Below are 19,513 nucleotides of genomic sequence, written 5' to 3'. Positions count from 1 at the left end.
TAGTTGCATTTCAGGTAATAGTCTACTAAATACATTCACATGGCCCGTCTCCTACTTGGAGGCTAGAATTACAAAAGTAGGCTATTTGACCCATCATATCTGCATCAGCTCTCCAAACAAGCATTGTGATTTGGTGCCATTCTCCTGCCTTTTTTCCATATCTTTGCATATTGTTTCTATTCAAGTATTCATCTAATACTCTCTTGAATGCCTCAAATGAACCTGCCTTCACCACATTTCCAGGCAGTGCTTTCTAGACCCAAACCACTCACTGTGTGAAAAAGTTTCTTCTCACATTGCATTTACTTCTTTTGCAAATTACTTCAATTCTGTGAATAGGCACTTTTGAAACCAATTTGACACTGAAATGAAAGTTCATCATTGTTGTCAGTTGGTGATATCAGTACATTTCAAGTCATGAAGTTCTGCATCCTGTTTATCTTAGCGACACCCAGCTGTTACTGGAATGTTAGTCATTTAATTTGCTGTTCATAAAGTTCAGTGGCTGTAGTGTGTTTTTGCAGATTACCTTGCAATAAGTAGGATGAAAAGTTAAGTCAAAGTGTAATTTTAACCTCCAATGGAAAGTCAATTTGGGTGAGGTTAAAATGGCATCCATTCAAATCCTATTGGTTTCCTACGAGTGGTTAGTACTGCTGCCTCACAGGCCCAGGGACCCTGGTTCGATTCCTGACTTGGGTCAATGTGTGGAGTCTGCATGTTCCCCCCATGTCTGCATGGGTTTCCTCTGGGTGCTTCAGTTTCCTTCCACAGTCTGAAAGATATGCTGATAAGGTTCATCGGCCATGCTAAATTCTCCTTCTGTGTACCCCAACAGGTGCCGGATTGTGGTGACAAGGGGATTTTCACAGTAACTTCATTATAGTGTTACTGTAAGCCTACATGTGACAAATAAATAAACTTTAAGTAAAACTGTTTAAAATGACTTCCCCTGTGTTTTGATTGAATGTAGATATCACCAGAACAGTGTGGTTTTCCTAGAGACAGTGAGAATTGTTGTCTTTTGTATAATGGGATCTTTATTAGCCTTTCGCAATCTTTAAGAGGTATCTTGATAGATACATAGGCAGGGAACTGAGGGATACAGATCGCGTAGAGACAAAAAGTCTTTAGGTTAGAAAGGCATCATGTGTCAGCACAGGTTTGGTGGGCCTAAGGGCCTATTTCTGTGCTGTACTGTTCTTTGTTCTTTAGTTAAAACTAATTATGACACTGTCATTGATGCATTGTTCTAATGCACAACCTTTCTTTTTCACATTAGAATTTTGTCTTGCCTGTGGCAGCACAAGAGTCAGCACTTTCCATCCACTGTTTGAAGGCGGTCTATGCCCGATCTGTAAGGTGAGTGTGTGTGTAACCTCTAATCTCATGAATAGTGATCACTACATTTGTTCATCTAAAGATTTATGTGTGAACATTGTCAGGCATTTGGCAGATAGATGGAAAGCATTCTCAATATGTTTTTCCTTTAATTGTTCTCTTAGTAACGCTGCTGGAAGTATCCCTACACGTGTAAGGGCCAAGGGACTGTTTTTTGTATGAGCTGTACTAGGTGTTATGGTAGTTAAGCTCAATTCTTTAATTTTCATTGAATATTCGCAATGCACATCTCCAGCAGGGTCATCTTCCCACTAACCCCAGGATTCTGAGATGAGGTATGTCGATCTCCCTTCTCATTCTGCTGGCTGGGTTGAAATCAACCAATAGCACAGACATACCTAGAACACTACTTTATATAACTCAGTAAAAGACTCAATGGGGTCAATTTTGCCATCACCATCTGAGCAGCAATCCAGCAGTATGATTCAGCCACTGTTTATTGAACTCATGTGATCTGAAATCAGTGGAATAAATTTAGGTCCTTTAGATAGCCAACTTCAATAGATTACAGCTCAGGCAGTCAAGACAAATAGTCTACCCCAATTCACCCACTGAATTATCAACGGACCTAGTTATTATTGAAACCATACTGGAATAATATTTTGGCAAAAAAAATTGCTGGAAAGAAGCAGCTTCATGTTTAAAGAAATTATCTGATCTAAAAAACTTCAGATGCTTACAAGTACACGTTTTATCTGACGCTGTTGGTAGGGAGTTCATCCCCTCTAGCAACCCTGCAGTCCTTTGGCTGGAGATGGGACTTCCATCTCTCACACAGGTAGAACATAGGAATTAGGAGCTGGTGTTTGCATTCAGCCATTTGAACCTGCTCCACTATTCAATAAGACCATGGCTGAACTTGTGGTCTCAAATCCACTTTGCCAACTGAATTCCATAATCCTTGACTCCCTTATCTATCAAAAATCTGTCTTGAGCAAAATCCAGCCTCCTCTGCTCCCTGGGAAGAGATATTCATATTTTAATGACACATTGAGAGAAAAAAATTCTCATCTTCATCATTAGACCTCTTATTCTTAAACTATCTCCTCTGGTTCTAGTCTCTCCCACAGTGGAAATATTCTGCTGGCATCTATCCTATTAAATCCCCGTAGGGTCTTGTGGGAGGAATTTTACGGCCTTGCTTGTCCGGAAACTGTAAAGTCCCACCCGAGGTCAATGGACCTTCCCATGCTCTGCCCCTCACCCATTCTGATTCTCCTGGTGGGTGGGCTAGTAAAATTCCAGACTATATGTTTCGATAAGATCACCCTACATTCTTTTGAACTACATTGGATATAGGGCACACCTTATCAACCTTCACCCCTTCATCCCAGGAATGAGCCAACTGAACATTCTCTGTACAGCTTTTAACACATTTATATCATTTTTTTAAATAAAGAGACCAAAGCTCTACCTAGTATTCCAGATGTGGTCTCACCAAATCCTTATACAGCAGCAGTAATGGTGGGGAGAGAATGTGAGGCCTGGGGATTGGAGAGAAAGTTGGGGTCTTGATGGAGAACCAGGAAGAGGGGCTGCGCAGATTGGGAGGGTAGAGGGGAATGAGTGGGGTGGGAGATGGCATATCCAAAGTGGAAAGGAAGCCCATGAGGCATGCACAATACCCTACCAGAGGAATAAGCAGAGTGACCTGCTGGGTATGTCCCTGAACTCCTCCCGCCAGCCTCAAAATTGAGGCCAGAAACAACAATTGGGCACTTAAGGGCCTCAACTGTGGGCAGGCCGAGGGCAAATGAGCAGACAGTGGGAGACCTGGGGAATTTTACAGCCCTTCACCCACCTGTAAATCCACTGATGAAAGAGCATAAAATTCTGCTCAATATTTTTTAATCTTTACTGTGGTAATAGTGAAAAAAACCTTTGGTTTCTAAGACTAAATTTAGAAATATAGTACTTGCGAATGCTCGCTGCATTTTTTTACTTTGAGTACTACCAGTGCACATAATGCATGGACATAAAATTCCTGTCATTATACCAAACATATTCAACTCCCCAGCATCATTCTGCAATGATCACAGTGACAGTTATAATCACAGTGTTGTATAGCAAACCTGGTCTTGATATTGGATTTTTCTGCAGGGAAAACAATGGTGCCACCCAAATCCATCTTCAGATTATGAAATGGGATAAATAATGGCTTAAATTTTGAGCCATAATTTCCCGATGTTGCAAAGCAAGCCATGTGACATATATAAGCCATTAAAATGGATCGACTTGCCACAAAATTCTAGGTAATTGTGGCGCAAGACCTGCCAGACCATGCATTGTGGCGGGCAGAAAAGCACAAGGGTGTAGGATTTGAGGCTTATGGTTAAACCAGCTGAGATGATTGCTAAATGTTTGAAGTTGCCAGAAGGGGTTTCTGAAACAAAATATCATTTTTCATCTTCCTCCTTTTCTCACAAGCTTTCTCACCACTTCTCTTTCTGCTGAAACTTCTGTGGGCCCTAAGCACGCACTAATACTTCATTCAAGCAGCAATTTGTCATTTTGAGCTACGTTGTGAGTGTAGCAAACTATTCATCTTTTTAGGGCAGTAGTAGGATGTCAAGGGTGCACCACAACTGCACCTAACATTGACGTGTAATTTCAGCAGGGCATGCTGCATAGCAATCAGGACAAGATACTCTGATCAGTTTCCTCCTCAACACAAGGGCACTGAGACCAACCATAGCCCATTTAACACTGTCTGGTCAAAATGACGGTAAGAGATTTAACCTGAAACCTTTTGATCTGTAAAGGATTCAATATAATTAAGAGTTATGGTGAATGAGCAGGTAAGTGGAGCTGAATCCACGAATCCAGCTATGATCTTATTGATTGGCGGAGCAGACTCGAGGGTCAGATAGCCTAATTCTTATGTCCTTATTGTGTTCTTATGTTCCCTCTCATAACCTTCTGAATAATCTGAAAAAAAACTAAACTTGAAAATAATACATTGCAGGGAGGAAGGAGGAGGAAGTGGGAACAAAAATTGATGTATTTCTTTTTCTTGGCTATTAGAGATGCGGTGATGATGTGTTATAATTCACTCAAGGAATCAAATAATAATATGTACTTTTACATGCAAATGTCATGTGGACCTGTTCATAGTGGTGATGGATGTTACAATTGTACTCATTTAAAGCTAACTCTCGAGCTTTGTGTTAAAATCAGAAAATGCAATGACAGAAATTAGACCCTTTGCTTTTAGTTATCAAAAACAGATTGATTTGTTAACTTGTATATTTTCATGTCTAATTTGCTTATCAGAATTTATTTTAAGGTAGGTAAGTACTGCCAAATATTTTAGAAAATATAATGGTCTACTCAATGTCTGCAGGCAGTTAATGTTAATGTTGAACTTAAAGTTTATAATTAATTTGTTAACAGACTTGAGTCATTACTAATGAGTAACTAGCTCAATTCAAACACTCTGAACGTAGGTGAAGACTATACTTGGATCTACGAGGAAGAAGCAAAATACTGCAGATGCTGGAAATCTGAAACAAAAAGCACAAAATACATTAATGTTAGTCAGCATTAATGCAGAATGCCGACAATTCAGGTTCTTTCTGGAATGCGTTAACTTGTCTGTTCTCTCCACAGACATGGGCTGACCCGTTATATGTTTCCAATGTTGTTCAAATTTTATGCATATAAGTTTTTTTTGGCCCCAATCTGAACTATGGAGTAGTCAGACAAGTCTTAACATTAGGTGAAAACTCATCCACTTTGGGATAGAAAAGACTGAGCCCTACTTAAATGGTCCTCCACCAGATTCGTATCCATTCCAAGGGGTAGGTCAGCTTGAAATTCTGTAAATTTACACAGCCTGGGGGCCAGCTGCAAAGCAAGTAAGTTGGAGAGGTCAGCTGTCAGGCCAATGGGGATTAGAGGGATGGTGTCATATGCTGCACAAAGATCTAATATATGTGAGGCCCAAAAGAATATACCTGGTCTCACAAGCAAGTTAAATTTTTGGACCTATTTTGTCCTCATCTTGTTTTCGGCTGGACAGCTTGGTAAGAAACTGACTGAGGTTTCCCACTTGGGCCTCCTAGTAAAAATTGTAGTTGGGTCCCAATGTCGTCACTGCATTTGTTAAAAGGGGACCCATTGGCTTGTGGCAGATGTCATTTCCAGCTATGCAGTAGAGCAGATGAGTGAGCTAGGGATGTTGACTTCCCACCTGCCAGGTTTTCACTGAGTTAAAATTATCCTGTTGTTTGTAAATGATTTAATTAAGTTAACAGTAATACATTTGAGTTCTTGCAAGTATTACAGATGGCGATGAGCCAAGAATGCAAGTAAACTTGGAAAGTATGAGTCAGAGTTATGTGCAATGTATGTTTCACTTATATAGTGTGTTGGAGGAAAACAGCACAATATGAAAATTTAAAAATATGTTTTATTGGGATTTTCCCCAACAAATGTAGCCAATATTGTGAACGTGATTGCAATTTCCAATTAGTTTGTCATTCCAAAATGTTAAATAATTCTTCAATTTCTTCCAAAAGTACTACGTTTTCTCTTAAATTTCATCTCTTGACCTCATTTTGGTCTTTGATGTCATCAATCACACCATCTCCACCAATGCCTTTCTTCTGTTAACCCGTTTAGTAGATTGCTCTTACATGGCTGTACTCCTACCTATCCAATGCTTTACTACCTTTTTTTGTCGGAAAGCTCAAAGAGACAAGATTACTTTGAGCATGTGCTGTTTGTTGCTTTAGTAAAATCTCAAGTTTACTTAGTATCACCATTTAAGCTCAACATACATAATCTGGGACAAAGCAGAACACAAGATTGCTACCCCTTCCACAAACATTCAGACCCTCCATCAATGACAATCAGTGTCTATGCACTGCAAGCTCCTTGGGCAGCACTTTCCAAACCACAATCTCTATTATCTAGAAGACAAGAGCAGCAAATGCCTGGGAGCACCACCATGTGGGGGTTCTCCTCCAAGCCACTCATCATCCTGACTTGGAAATATATCACCATTCCTTCATTGTTGAGTCAAAATACAGGATTCTCTCCCTAACAGCACCGTGTGTGTACCTACACCTCAGGGACTGCAGCTATTTAAGAAGGCAGTTCCTCTCCTTCTGAAGAGCAACTAAGGATGGGCAATAAATGCTGGTCTAGCCAGCTATGTCCACATCATGTAAAATGATTTTTAAAAATTATGGCACATTCTTTAAGGGACAAAAATATCTGATGTATCTGTTGTAACAAATGTTCCACAACATAGAATGATGAATTTGGATTCAAAATGCTTTATAGATGATTTGGTAAAGTTCCTAAACTCTCCAATCAAGCACAGCACTGAAATAGAGCTAACCAAAGTCACAGGTGACATCCTGTATGATTGTGGTACTTTTTTTTCATCCTATTCAACACTTCAGTAGTCTTTTAATTGATCAATCACCCCCATTTTCCACCAACATCTTTCCTCTGATTACCCAACTCAGTGGAATTAACCTAGTTTGACCATTCTCTTAGCTATCTAACTGTAGCCAGGGCATCTAAAGAAATTGTTTCCTTTCATGCATCCACACACCTACATCGAGAGCTTCTTAAGGATCTGACCCTCTGGGTCCCCTTCCTATTCCTCTTGACAACATCATCTGCATGCATGGGATAAGTTTACACATGTATGTTGACAACACCCAGCTCTAGCTTTCTCGATCTAACCACTGCGGGTGTTGTCTGACTGCTCATCCAATATCTCAGGTAACACAGCTTCTCCGACGTACATTGGTTCCTTTGGGCATTATCATTGGTACCTTTGGGCATTAGTTAAATACTATAAATGTTCCTTACAGTAGTTAAATATGTTTTTGAGTACAGATGATTACAGTTGGCAACTTAAACTTTACATTCATCATGAAAGTAATTGCCATTTTATGTGTTCTTTGAGAGATAATAATTTGTTGGTATGTTACAGGACATATACCTCGAGACGTCATACATGTACGATGACGACGGATACCAGTCATACTGTACTGTGTGCTGTGGTGGGCGAGAGGTGTTGCTATGTGGGAATGCAAACTGCTGCAGGTATGGTGGCTGTATGAACTCTGGAATTGTGGTTTATAAAATATTAGCAGCATCACCATACTTGAGTTTTTATACTAGATCTTTTCTTAGGGTCAGTACCACTAGTCTGTTTGGTTACATGGCTCCTACACACTGGAATGCACTTTTTTTCAGCCCAATTAAAATGATAGCACAACCCAGAGATCATGACAAAAACTCCTTTAGCCAGCACAGCGGCTACTGACATATATTCCATGCAACCACATAAATTCTGCTCTTTTTACAGAAGCAGAATCAGTATCTACTTAACAAAGTGTTATGTAGGTTTAACACTAATAACAGGATTATTTACATAAAACACATGAATGAATTATATTCAATTTGTTACAGTCTCAGTTGGTGTAATAACTGGATGGGACGATCCCAGAATGGAAACCTGGCTGAACAACCTTAACATTTCCTTTATTTTTAGAAAATGTGGAGGAACAGAATCACAGGACATTTGCTTCTCCCAGTTCAAAAGCAATGCTGGAAAGACACTTAACTGCTGAATCCCTTTAGCAGACAGCTTTTTGGGAAACCAAGCCAGCAAGAGTTTAACCTAAAATGGAGAACAAATGTGAGGCATGCTGTCTCACTAAAATATTTCAATGAGCCACCTGACTCCTGGCAGCCAGTTGGTCATCCATTCTCATTCTACTTTTGTTAAAACTGGATATGGGCACCAGGGCAGGTTAGGTTTAGATGTGAAAGTTCTAATATTTTAGCATCCCATCCATCCTAAATTGACCTTCCTTTACTAGTTAAAATTCTCTTCAATGTCTCTGTGAACTACCACCCATAAATTTGTGAAATGAAGGGACACATTTTTCCATCATATGGTCTGAAATTCGTTAGGATAGCAGTAGAAAGTGAGGAAAAATTGTGGATGACCAACTGAAACTGTTTTCCACTTCTACTAGAATTTCTGATAAATCCTCCCCATGGTCTGCCAACAAATGCCAATGTGGGGCTGGGATAGGGTAAGCAAGTTCTCAGCCGTTTCCCACCAGTCCAACTCTGTTCCTGCTCCTTGGGATCATCAGATGAATCATAGTGGTGGATTTTAATCTCAAAAAGCAGATGGGTTAGGGTTGGGTTAATGTGTTAAAAATTTGAATGCTGGCTCTAACCCGCCACCAAGCTGCCTACTTCAGCTTTTAATGGACACGGAATGGGCAAACAACCCACCCAATACATCGAGGTGGGCTGATGCTTTAACTAGTCAGAACCCATAAGTATCAAAGTTTGAATTAATAACAGATGGCTGCATTTCCCAAATCTCAGTCTCTGTTGACAAGCCTGAATGTTCCAATGAATCAGGTGTGAAAATCCTATTCAGTATTTGACATGGAATGGCCTAAGGCTCTTCTCACAGTCAGTTCGCTGATCTTTAGCCAAGATGAGCTAAATGTCCTCTTTCATCTCTCTTTGTGTTGCCAACTGTGAAAGTTCGTTCCACACTTTCTTTTCTGTCAGTATTTTTGGATTAATTTTCAGGCTTCCAGTGTTCGCCAGATACTGGCAGCAATTCACCCAAAAACTTTCTAAGTGTGGTCTTTGGAGGGAAAGGTGGTGCGATTCCCATCAGGTAGGTTGACGTGACTCTGATCACAATCCACCCACAATTTGACATTTGTTTGGCACTTTGGGTGATTTGCACCATGAATGAAGTGTGTGCAGGACCTAAAGATGCCAGCAGGGTGAACTCCTCTGAGATCAGGGCACCTTTTTAAAGGTCACCTGTATCACAGAATAACACTGTAGACCCCCTACCCCCTCTTGCTAGCAAAGAACCCCCTCAGTCCCTGGCAGCAGACCTCCCCCACTACTAAATGCTGGCATAACACCCCTTCTCGCCAATCATCAGTACCAGCGCATTCCCTATTGGAAACTGACTTAAACCTGGCGCAAATCTCATTTTAGACCTCAAGACAAATTCACCGCCCCAGCAGGAATTGCACCTGGGGATGACGGAGTTGAAGAATTTCACCTCCCACCACCACCACCACCATCACCATCACCACCACCGCCGCCCACTACCCCAATTGAATCATTTTACAACTTATATGACAGATTGCATTGTTGCTTTCAAAGAAACTGACAAGGAAAAAATATGAAAGAATGGGCCTCACTACTATGTTTGTTTTACTGAGTTGAAAGGGGATTGGCAGAATACCAGGAAGGATTCTCTTTTGTCAAAAGAAGCAGGTCACTTGTAGGGATCCATGGAAATGTGGCGGGATTAATACGTTCAGAACGTTTGGCTAAGAGCCGATTGCAGTTATCCATGTGTCTACATTCAGACTAAATTGTCTAATTATACACAGTGACCAGAAAGGGGATGGTCTGAATCTTCTGTGGAGTGGTAATCACCATCGAATTGCCACTCTACTCCTATTTTCTATCCTTAGGCTGGAGCTCCACGTTTCTCACTCAGACTTCTGACTTGGGCCTGATAAGAAATGTGGAGCACATTGATCCTGTAGCCCCTTCCCTCAGAGAATGTTGGTGCACTGGGGGAAGCAAAGCCATGTCGCGTTTTTACAACTAGTTACCATATTCTGAAAAATGTAGATGTCCCAGCCATTTTGACAACAATGGAGAGAAGCTAAGTGTGTAAGGTGAGTGGGTGGGGTGGATTGGCTCATTTGGGGATGGGTTGGGTACTGAGGGGCTAGTTGGGTGGCCATGGGGGTTCAGGGGTTAGTCAGGTGTTGGAAGTAGTCAAGTGAGGGATGTTTGGTTAGTAGTCAAAGGAGAGAGGTTTAGATTTAGGGTCAGTTGTATAGCTACCTGGGAGTTAGAACTGGTTTTAATCCTTCTAACCTTTCCTGGGTAACTGTTCTGATAAGTAAGTCAGAACAATCTAAAGTCTCCAACTTGAATTCAGAGTTTTGGAGTGTTTCAGATGCAGGGTGATTGCCCAACAGAAAATGATACTTTCCGGGCATTCCCGTGTACTTAGTGCATGTGGTTTGAACCTCTGGGTGCCTCTGGGTATGACAATCCAGAGATCTGGAACAACATCTTTTCCATGGGGCTGTTTTAGGATGTATCCTCATCTACCTTTTTTATTTTATGCATTTTTAACAATTCTCCGCTAATAATTTTAAGAAATAGATATATTACATCAACACAACTGGAAGGATTTATTTAACTAAGAGGAATAAATATATTGTAAGAAACTTACCATCTGATGTTCCACCTGGTTCTCCACGATATGGAATGTAATTGAATTGGCATCAATGAGCTTATCTTTGTGTTTGCAATTAATGAAGTAAAGGTATGGTTAGTTTATGATCTCTCCCTCGCCCATGATCTCAGCTAAACAAATAAATCATCTTTGATTTTATTTAGCCGACGGTATTTATTCTGTTAGCTCAACCATTCCACTCTCTCAATTCCATTCTTTGCACACTCCATAGAGGAAATTAACCTTTTTTGTCCTGTTGCTTATAATTCAGGGTTTTAAAAAAAAACCTCAGACTTAGTTAATGATTGTTATGTTTTGTGTCAAATGTGTGAAGTTACTCAAAATTCCAATTTGCATACCAGCACACACAATATATTAGACACTTTTTAAATTATTATATCAAACTTGAAATTGTAACTTGCACTAAATTCCATTCACCCAGCGCCCCTGTGCTTGCAGACTTGTGTTGGCTTCTGGTCTGGCAACACTTTGATAGTAAAATTCTAAACTTTGTTTTGAGATTGCGCCACGGCTTTTCCCCTTCTTAATTCTGTAACATCCTACAGCTCTACAACTCTAAGTTCCCTGCACTCCTCCAATTCTGGTTTATTGCACACCCCATTGGTAGTTCTGCTTTCAGTTATCTAGGTCCTAAACTCTGGAGTTCCCTCCCTATACTTCGCCCACCTCTCTAACCCTTTCTCCTCCTAAAGATGCTCTTTAAAACAGTCTTACTTTTGGTCATCTGTCTTTATATTATCCAGCACTCTAGTTGGTAAGACTCCCGCATCACCTCTTTTTGGGAAGGTCTGCCACATCTTGTGCCACTCAGGCACCTGAAAGACCTAGTGGAAACCCTGCATGTTGAGAGCTGATTGCTATTCAGAGGCTGACAGTTCTGTATTCGGCAGTGCCACCAGGGAGGCAGCAGCATCTCAGCAGGTCTGGCGGCATCTGTAAGGAGAGAAAACAGCTCTTTCGCTCCTTACAGATGCTGCCAGACTAGCTAAGATTTTCTAGCATTTTCTATTTTGGTATATTTAGAATTCCTGTCTTTTTGACATGTATGAAGAGCATTCTTAACTCTTTATGACTGTCACTCACTGTATATTTTCTTGCAGCTCTGTAGATTCCCACAAACCTTCTTCAAAACCTCACCCAGTTTGGGTAGAAATGCACACAGTAACATTATGTGACCCATCCTTTAGTTCTCACTCCCCACACAGGAAGTGACTCACCTTCACTTGCCCAGCCTTGACTAATTTATTGTGTGCATAATTACTCAGCTTACCACCTTTACTACTGATGTCAATGGAATGGATTGCTGAAAGACCAGTACTCTTGAAGTACACGTATTAAATTGACTGACTTTCTTTGTCATGACTGATAAGGAAAAGGTTCAATACAGGAATATTGCTTTATCCTTCGTCCTTCATTGTTAAGTACGTACCATCTCTACAGCATCCATCTTTTGTAGCAAATAGTTGTGAATTACATGCAAGTACAAATTATGTATACTTTTCATTAAAAGAGTCATCAAAAACTAGAATGCCCCGGGTAAACAAAGTCTCCAACAAAAGTCTGGTATTGCGTTGTGTCCTTGTGTGGATACTGTATCTTTAAGAAATGCATTTATATTATGTTTCTTCTGAGGTATATGTTCAAAATTCAGCTCTGGTTTTCCCGGTACCAGGCAGCTCCATGCTGGGAATGCAGGCGAATAATTGATCCTAGACATTAGAGTGTTTATTTTAAATTGAGATGATACGTTTCTGTTTATTTTAGGGTTTTCGTTTGGGGTTTCAGAGTAAGATTTGATTAGGTTAATTGACAAGAGGTAGAGTTGTGAGAAGGAGAGGAGCTAATCTTACTGGGGAAAAATGTGGGGTACAATTCTCCTGGCCTGCTGTGCTGCATCTGTAACACAGTGGGCCAGGGGACACAAGCATTTAGCGGGCCCCCCACTGAGCGCCACAGCTACCGTGAGACTTTGGCAGTCAGATTTCCGGTGCCGTCAGCTCCACTCTATAAATAGGCGCAAAGTTGAGCAATTCATGCCAATAGGCATTTACATCGACTTTACATTTGATTAGCGAGCCCAGAATCGAAATTTCCAGGCCTGCGAGCATTTCTCCTTCACCAGGAGTGGTTCACTCCAGTGGGGTTTACTATAGCTGCCTACTTGCAGGAAGCTGGTGGCCCAACCCCGGCAGAGTGAAGGGGAGCAATCGAGGCACCCCAGAGGGCACTGGCAATGTGAACTGGGGCCGCCTGGCACTACCCAAGGGGGTGGGACCTAATGGATGGTAGGACCTATTGGAGGGCGGGGCCTCTGGGGAATGATTGATGGGGGTAGAAGATCCCATTGCCATTTTGTACTCAGGATGAGTGACAGAGGGAGAGAGACCAGCAATCAGGGCTGGGCATGGGGTGGGAGTGTGGAGGGGCGGGGGGGGGGGGGGGGGTCAGTCAGCCTGCAGGGGAAGTCAGGCCTGGGTGGGGACTGGGGTTGGGGCTGTCGGCGGAGGGTGGATCAGGGATCGGCAGAGATTAAGACAGGCCCGGGGTGGGGGGGGGGGGGGGGGGGGAGGGGAGGCAAAGCTGGCCTGGAAACATATGTGGGGGGTTCACAATCGCGCCTTGGGGGAGATCGCATGGCAGTGCGAGGATTGCAGGGCTGGCCAGTGATCGGGAGACCGGTAGTGCGGGCCACTGCGCATGCACTGATCCTGGCCATGAAAGATCCACTCAGTGACTGCTCATCACTACGCTGTGGCCTCTCCAGCCCCACCACTGATTTTCAACAGGATTCGCTGAGGCATTCTGCAGTCCATAGAGTGTGGAAGATTCATTTTGAAACTCTTGCTGAAAAAACCAACCTGATTTACTCCACTCTTTACACAATTTCGACAGTTAAAATTTTTTTGGGAGGATCGCCACCAGGGTGTTTATGCCTGATTCTGAAAGAACCTAGAGGTATCTTTCTCTTTCTCGCTCTCTCTCTCTGAAGGCTGCTGTTCAGGGCTATCAGAAAACAAGTATCTCTCTCTTCACCCCAGGGGTGTTCGGACTGTTAACAATTAAAAAAAACACATTAAGCCTGTGTTGTTTGCTAACTGGCTTGGAAGAGGAGTTTAAGTCTATGTGGGATGTTGGTTAAATTGGAACTAATAGAGTAGCAGTTAAGAATTGTATCGTGTCATGTTTAAGTATTTTAATTGGTAAAAGTTAAGCTAATTCATCCATTATAGTTAAACTGTATTGTTAAAACAAAGTTTGTTTTGATAAAAGTTCCCTAGTGTGGCAAAAGAATCACACCTGGAGTAAAACACGTTCTCATACTAATGCCAAAATCAAAAAATAGTTGGCGTCTAGTCTAACTTCATAACATATTTGGGGTTTCTGATCTGGTCCCTAACACTAGTCACCAGAAACTACCAAGTATTAGTTTTTAAAAAATGGAGTCAAGTTACATGCCTATGTCATCATAACTTATCTTTTTAGTGGAATAAAGTGGGTACAAAGACTATTTTAGTAGAGGTTTCTAAGACGGTTCCGTACTTGCCAGGTTGCAAACCTTTTTCTTTCCTAGCTCTTCACACCTACATGGCTCACTTGTTCAGGAGCTTGCAATGGAAGAGCTTGATGGAAGGTATTGCCCTTTAGTCAGTTTGCCAGGGGATGTTCTTGAGCAACTCAGGAAAGGTCCCAAGTCACTGAACTCCAGATCAAGAATCATACATTGGGAAAGCTTGAGTTAAATTCAGTTTTCTTCGTTTAGCATTCAGTGATGTACATTTGCACATATCAGATAATCTCAGGTATGTTACCAGGATTTTTATAAAAACATATTGTCAAAATATCATTGTGACATTGCTTAAAGAAAATTCTGCTCTGTTTGCAGATGTTTTTGTGTGGACTGCATAGATATTCTAGTGGGTCCAGGTGCATCTGAAGAAGCCAAGGTACAAGACCCTTGGAGATGTTATATGTGCCTTCCATACGAAAGCTATGGAGTGCTGCGAAGGCGCAAAGACTGGACCATGAAACTCCAAGAGTTTTTTGCCAGTGACAATGGTCAGGAATATGTAAGTATTACATTTTTAAAATTCATTTATGGAATGTAGGTATCACTGGCAAAGCTGCCAATATTGCTCATTCCTTATTATCCTTGAGAAGATAGTGCCTTCTTGAACCACTGTAGTAATGTGGTGAAGATATTTGCTGTTGGTTAAGGGTTCCTGGACTTAGATGCAATGACAATAAAGGAAAGACCAAGGATGGTATCTTTCACACAAATTGCTGTGTGTTTCATAGAGGCAGCCCAATATTGGCCGGTGGTGGGACTGGTCCCGCCATTGTCAGTGGGATTTACCGCTGGAGGCATCCCTTGCCACCCAGAAACCCGTGATGGGAGTGCGTTGTTGGCGATACCGGAAGATCCCATTGGTGTGAATGGCTGAAAAGGCTTGCCAATGTGTTTCCAAGTCAGGACGGTTTGCAACTTGGAGGAATGTCTAGACTTAGTGGATTTCCCATGCACCTGCTGCCCTTCTAGGTGTTAGAGGTTGCACGTTGTGGAGGTCCTGTTGAAGAAATCTTGAAGAATTCCTCCAATGCACTTGTAGATGGTACTCATTGCAGCCCTGATGTACTGGTGGTAGGTGATGGATGAGTGCCAATCAAGAAGGCTGTTTTGTTCTAGATGGTGTAGAACTTCTTACATTTTGCTGGAGTGTATTCATTCAAGCAAACAGAGAGTATTTCATCCTAATCTGTGCTTTGTAGGTGGTGGAAAGGCTTTGAGAAGTCAGGATGCGAGTCACACTGCAAGACACCAGTCTCTGACCTGCACTTGTATCCACAATCTTTATGTGGTTGGTCCAGTTAATTTTCTGGTCAATATTAACCCCTCAGAATTTTAATAAGTTGGGGAGTCAGCAACGTTGTTGAATGTCATGGGGAGATGGTTAGGCTCTCTTGTTTAAGATGAGCCATTCTCTAACACTTGAGTGGTGTGAACGTTATTTGTCATTTATCAGCTCAAGCCTGAATGTGTCCATGGACTGATTCATTAGCTGATAAGTTGAGAATGGAACCGGACACTGCATTCATCCGTAAAAATCCCCACCCTTCTGATGCAAGGTAGATCCTTGATGAAGCAGATGAAGATGATTGGGCCTAGGACAGTACACTGAGGGAGCCTGCAGTGATGTCCTGGGATGGAGATGATTGGCTTCCAACATTAATGCTCAATATGAGTCCAACCTTCCACCCCTTCCCGATTCCCATTGACATAAGTTTAGTTTTGTAAGGCAGTAGTTTTCCACAGCACTTAATTTACAAGTGGGTTTCATGGCCGTTTCCCACTTGGCAGCATAGTGGGAAATTGCACCTGATTTAATGCTCAAAGCTCATCAATTATGCATCGGCAAGTAATTCTCCGAATCACATAGGGTCGAAGGTCCAGGTTTCATATCTAAATACCCTACAGAAAAGCACATTACACTCAGCAGACTAGCTGGGTGCAGGAAACTTCTTATTATGGCTGCACCAAAGGAAAAGGTGGATTCCAGGTTCAGCAATGGCTCTTTGAGGCCCTCATCTGTGGAATCACATTCTGGGAAACTGACATGTCACTGCAACAGTCAGAGGCAGTGATAGCCCAGGTGTCTGGCATTCTGCTGAAGAATAGAATTCTACTGAGTCTGAGTCAGACAGTGAGCCTCTAGAAGTAGCCATCTCTACATGCTGGAAGTCCAAAGACAGGTGGCAGTGAAAAATTAGATAGAGTTACAAGAGGCAGTCAACAGACTGAAGCAAATGATGGAGGATTCTGTCTGAATTCTGACTAATTTCATGGCTCCATATCCAAACATCTTTAGGTCTCCATGAGAAGAGTGGCAGCCACCTTGAATTTCTTGGTCCATCAGATCCTTCTGATTTGCTCTCGGACCTGTGCTCTATCCTTAATAGTCACAGGTAGGATGAGTCAATGGCTAAACAGAGGGGTTTGGGGTCCTTGACCCCTCTAAGAGCATCTTTTCCTCAGGGAGTCAGGCAGGTGTCTTCAGGGACCAGCAGCTGGAGACCTCAGTGCCATTCACCCACGTAATTCTGAGAGTGCCAAGCCAATCCCAGTCCATTCTGCCTGTAATATCATCACCTCTAGCTGCACAGGCCAAGCATGGTGCACCTGCCCCACAGCAGGACACCCACATTGGGTTTTCCAGATCTCCACCGTCAAGAGGAAGCCTGCCAAAGCCATCAAAGGAAACAGGGTGAAGCAATTAACAGGCTGTCTCCACCTCTGCTGCGGATGTCAGGGATGTCACTTCTGGGTCACGCGTGTTCAGTCACTATTTATTATGCAGCTTTGTAAATACATTTGCTGTTCATGAGACTGGTTTTGTTATTTGAAAACCTCGAATAAACGCATCTATTTTCTCACTTATTGTAAGGGTGAGTCATGCTCCCACTCAGTCATCGCCTCCTTTTCTGTGTTTCACATTCATGTGATGTGTAGCTGAGTCATGATAGTTACTCAACCCTTGTGCTATGTCAGGGAAATATGTCAAACTCCTTATTGCAAGTGTTTGCAAAATGCATAACCTCTACTCCTTACAAGACAACATGGAGTTAGGCATGCTCACTGGTGTTGGATAGTTAGCTGTAATTGCTTCCCAAATGAAATGACTGTCTTCATTGGTAATCCCAAGCACAAGACCTCAGCCATGATGGTCTCTCCAAACATGTGGGCATTCCATTATCTTTGTTTGTGGTTAGGGTGGCAAGTCCTTTTAATGCAGGAGCTGTACTGATGTGCTGACTTTCACTTCTCAACGCACAAGGATATAGGGTTCACTGCTGAACTTGGTGGATCATGAGAGTTGAAGGTGCAAGGTCAAATCCTGAACTTATTCTTAATGTTACTGGTTGTAAAGACCTTTCAGTGCACTGGCATGGCACTGAGCGACAGAAAGAATGTGCTGTGTCCTGTTGTCTGCACCTCACTCCTCCTGGAATCTTGTAGCTATCAATGTAATAGGGCACATCTTCCACATTGTATTTCTTTGGTGGAATCCTCACATGGCTGCTGACCCTTTTACTCTTTTCAGCTTCCCACTGTTTCAGGTAGGCTCTGAATGCTACACTCACCTCAAAGTCACAAGTGAAGTGAGGGCAGACAGTTGCACACCACTGATTTTAGACTGGTCTAATTTCCCACTAGGAAATTACATAATTGGGAGGGGAATGTGATTCCACCAAGTAGCATTTTTAATGAGTGTTTGTGACATGGGAATGCATGAAAATGGAGTTCCTGACATGAATCAGCTGAAATCTCAACATGCTATGATTCCCCCATGAAAGTGGTAAGGAGAAAACTTAGAATTGGTTTCTCCCCTGTGAGATTCAAATTTTTCACCTCAGAATTTTCTGCTTCTAACCAGCACAAATTCTGCCTAAGACTGGAAAATGCTGCCCTCTATATTCTTTTAATAATATGGTAACAGAAGTGGGCACTGTGTAGTATTCCAAGTATGGTCTAAGTATTTAATACATGTTTGGCAAGACTTCACTATTTTTCAATTCTAACCCACCAGAAATCTATCCCTCAAGTCTACTGCATTGTTTGCTTTTTTATGGCCTTATTATGGAAGGCAGCTAGCAATTTAGTTTGCAACTTGCCCCTGAGTCCATATTCTCTGACCTTACTCATTACTTAATTATAGGTCACTTTATTGAAGGCCCTTTGAAAATCCAGATAATTTACATCTACTGCATTACCATTGTCTACTCTCTATATTACCTGCTGAAAAGATTCAAAAGGTCAGTCAAGCAAGATATTCCATTATGAAATCCATGCTGACTATTCATTTCTCATATCTAGGTGCTTTTTTAAAATTCTCTCCTTTCGTGAGGATTCCACTATTTTTCCTACCACTGACATTAAGCTGACTGGTCTATAATTCTCTGGACATGCTAACTATCTGCCAGTCATCTGGCACTACACCTTTCTCTAATGAAATATTAAGGAGAAGTAGTATTGCCTCTGCTATCTCCTCCATAGATTATTTTAAAATCCATCTGGTTCAGGGGCTTTGTTCTCATGAGTTTGTTAATTTTGTTCAAAATAGTCCTCTTTTATTTTAAATGCACTGATCCCTTTACTTATATCATCATTCAATACCATATCCAAACATTCTGTTTCCCTGGTAAGTACTGAAGTGAAAATAATAACTAATATTTCTGTTACCTCTCTAACATTACCTGTGGTTTTATCCTATCTGTTCCTTAATAGTTCCATCCCCATTTAAGCATTTCTTTTTTATTGATGTGCCTGTAAAATATTTTATTATTTTTCTTGATGTTCCTTGATAATTTCATTTCCTAGCTCTTCCTAGTCTTTGTAATCTTTTAGACTTATTTCCTAATCTTTTTGTATTTTCTCTTATCATACACTCTTCTGCTGTCTATGTACTTAATGAATGCCTCTTCTTAACACTCAGTTAATCCAGCTAATCCCGCAAGTGTTTAGTTTGTTCTTTCCTTTTAGTCAAATATATTTTACCTGCACTCTGTTGAATACCATTTAAATGTTTCCCATTGTTGTTCTACATTGATGTTTGTCAATATAGTTGCCCATTTTATTTTCCCAAGTTCTATTCTGAGCCCCTCAAAAAGGGCTTTCCTCGAATCTGTTAACTTTGTTTTTGTCATACTTGCGTTCATCTCTATCATCAATTTTATAAGTGTGTTATAATACGATGACTATTGCCCTGACGTTACTGTACTTTTACTTTTTTTTTAATCTGCTCCAGTTCATTCCCC

The 19,513-nt window shown here is 41.5% G+C and overlaps 1 protein-coding gene across 7 annotated transcripts in view; it reads left to right on the top strand.

Annotated features, from left to right (window-relative positions):
- dnmt3bb.1 (DNA (cytosine-5-)-methyltransferase 3 beta, duplicate b.1) overlaps positions 1-19,513 on the top strand; it is a 245,309-nt gene that overhangs the window by 166,995 nt on the left and 58,801 nt on the right. For all 7 annotated transcript variants that reach the window (XM_080204810.1, XM_080204812.1, XM_080204806.1 and 4 more), the window contains 3 exons: positions 1,283-1,362; positions 7,355-7,467; positions 14,586-14,769. In XM_080204810.1, coding sequence (XP_080060936.1) covers positions 1,283-1,362; positions 7,355-7,467; positions 14,586-14,769 — 377 coding nt within the window. The remainder of the gene's footprint in view (positions 1-1,282; positions 1,363-7,354; positions 7,468-14,585; positions 14,770-19,513) is intronic.

The sequence above is a fragment of the Carcharhinus amblyrhynchos genome, chromosome 16, assembly GCF_965287045.1.
Source record: "Carcharhinus amblyrhynchos chromosome 16, sCarAmb.v2.hapA, whole genome shotgun sequence".
NCBI classification, from domain to species: domain Eukaryota; kingdom Metazoa; phylum Chordata; class Chondrichthyes; order Carcharhiniformes; family Carcharhinidae; genus Carcharhinus; species Carcharhinus amblyrhynchos.
The sequence above is the reverse complement of the archived record's forward strand: the minus strand, read 5'-3'. Positions and strand labels throughout refer to the sequence as shown.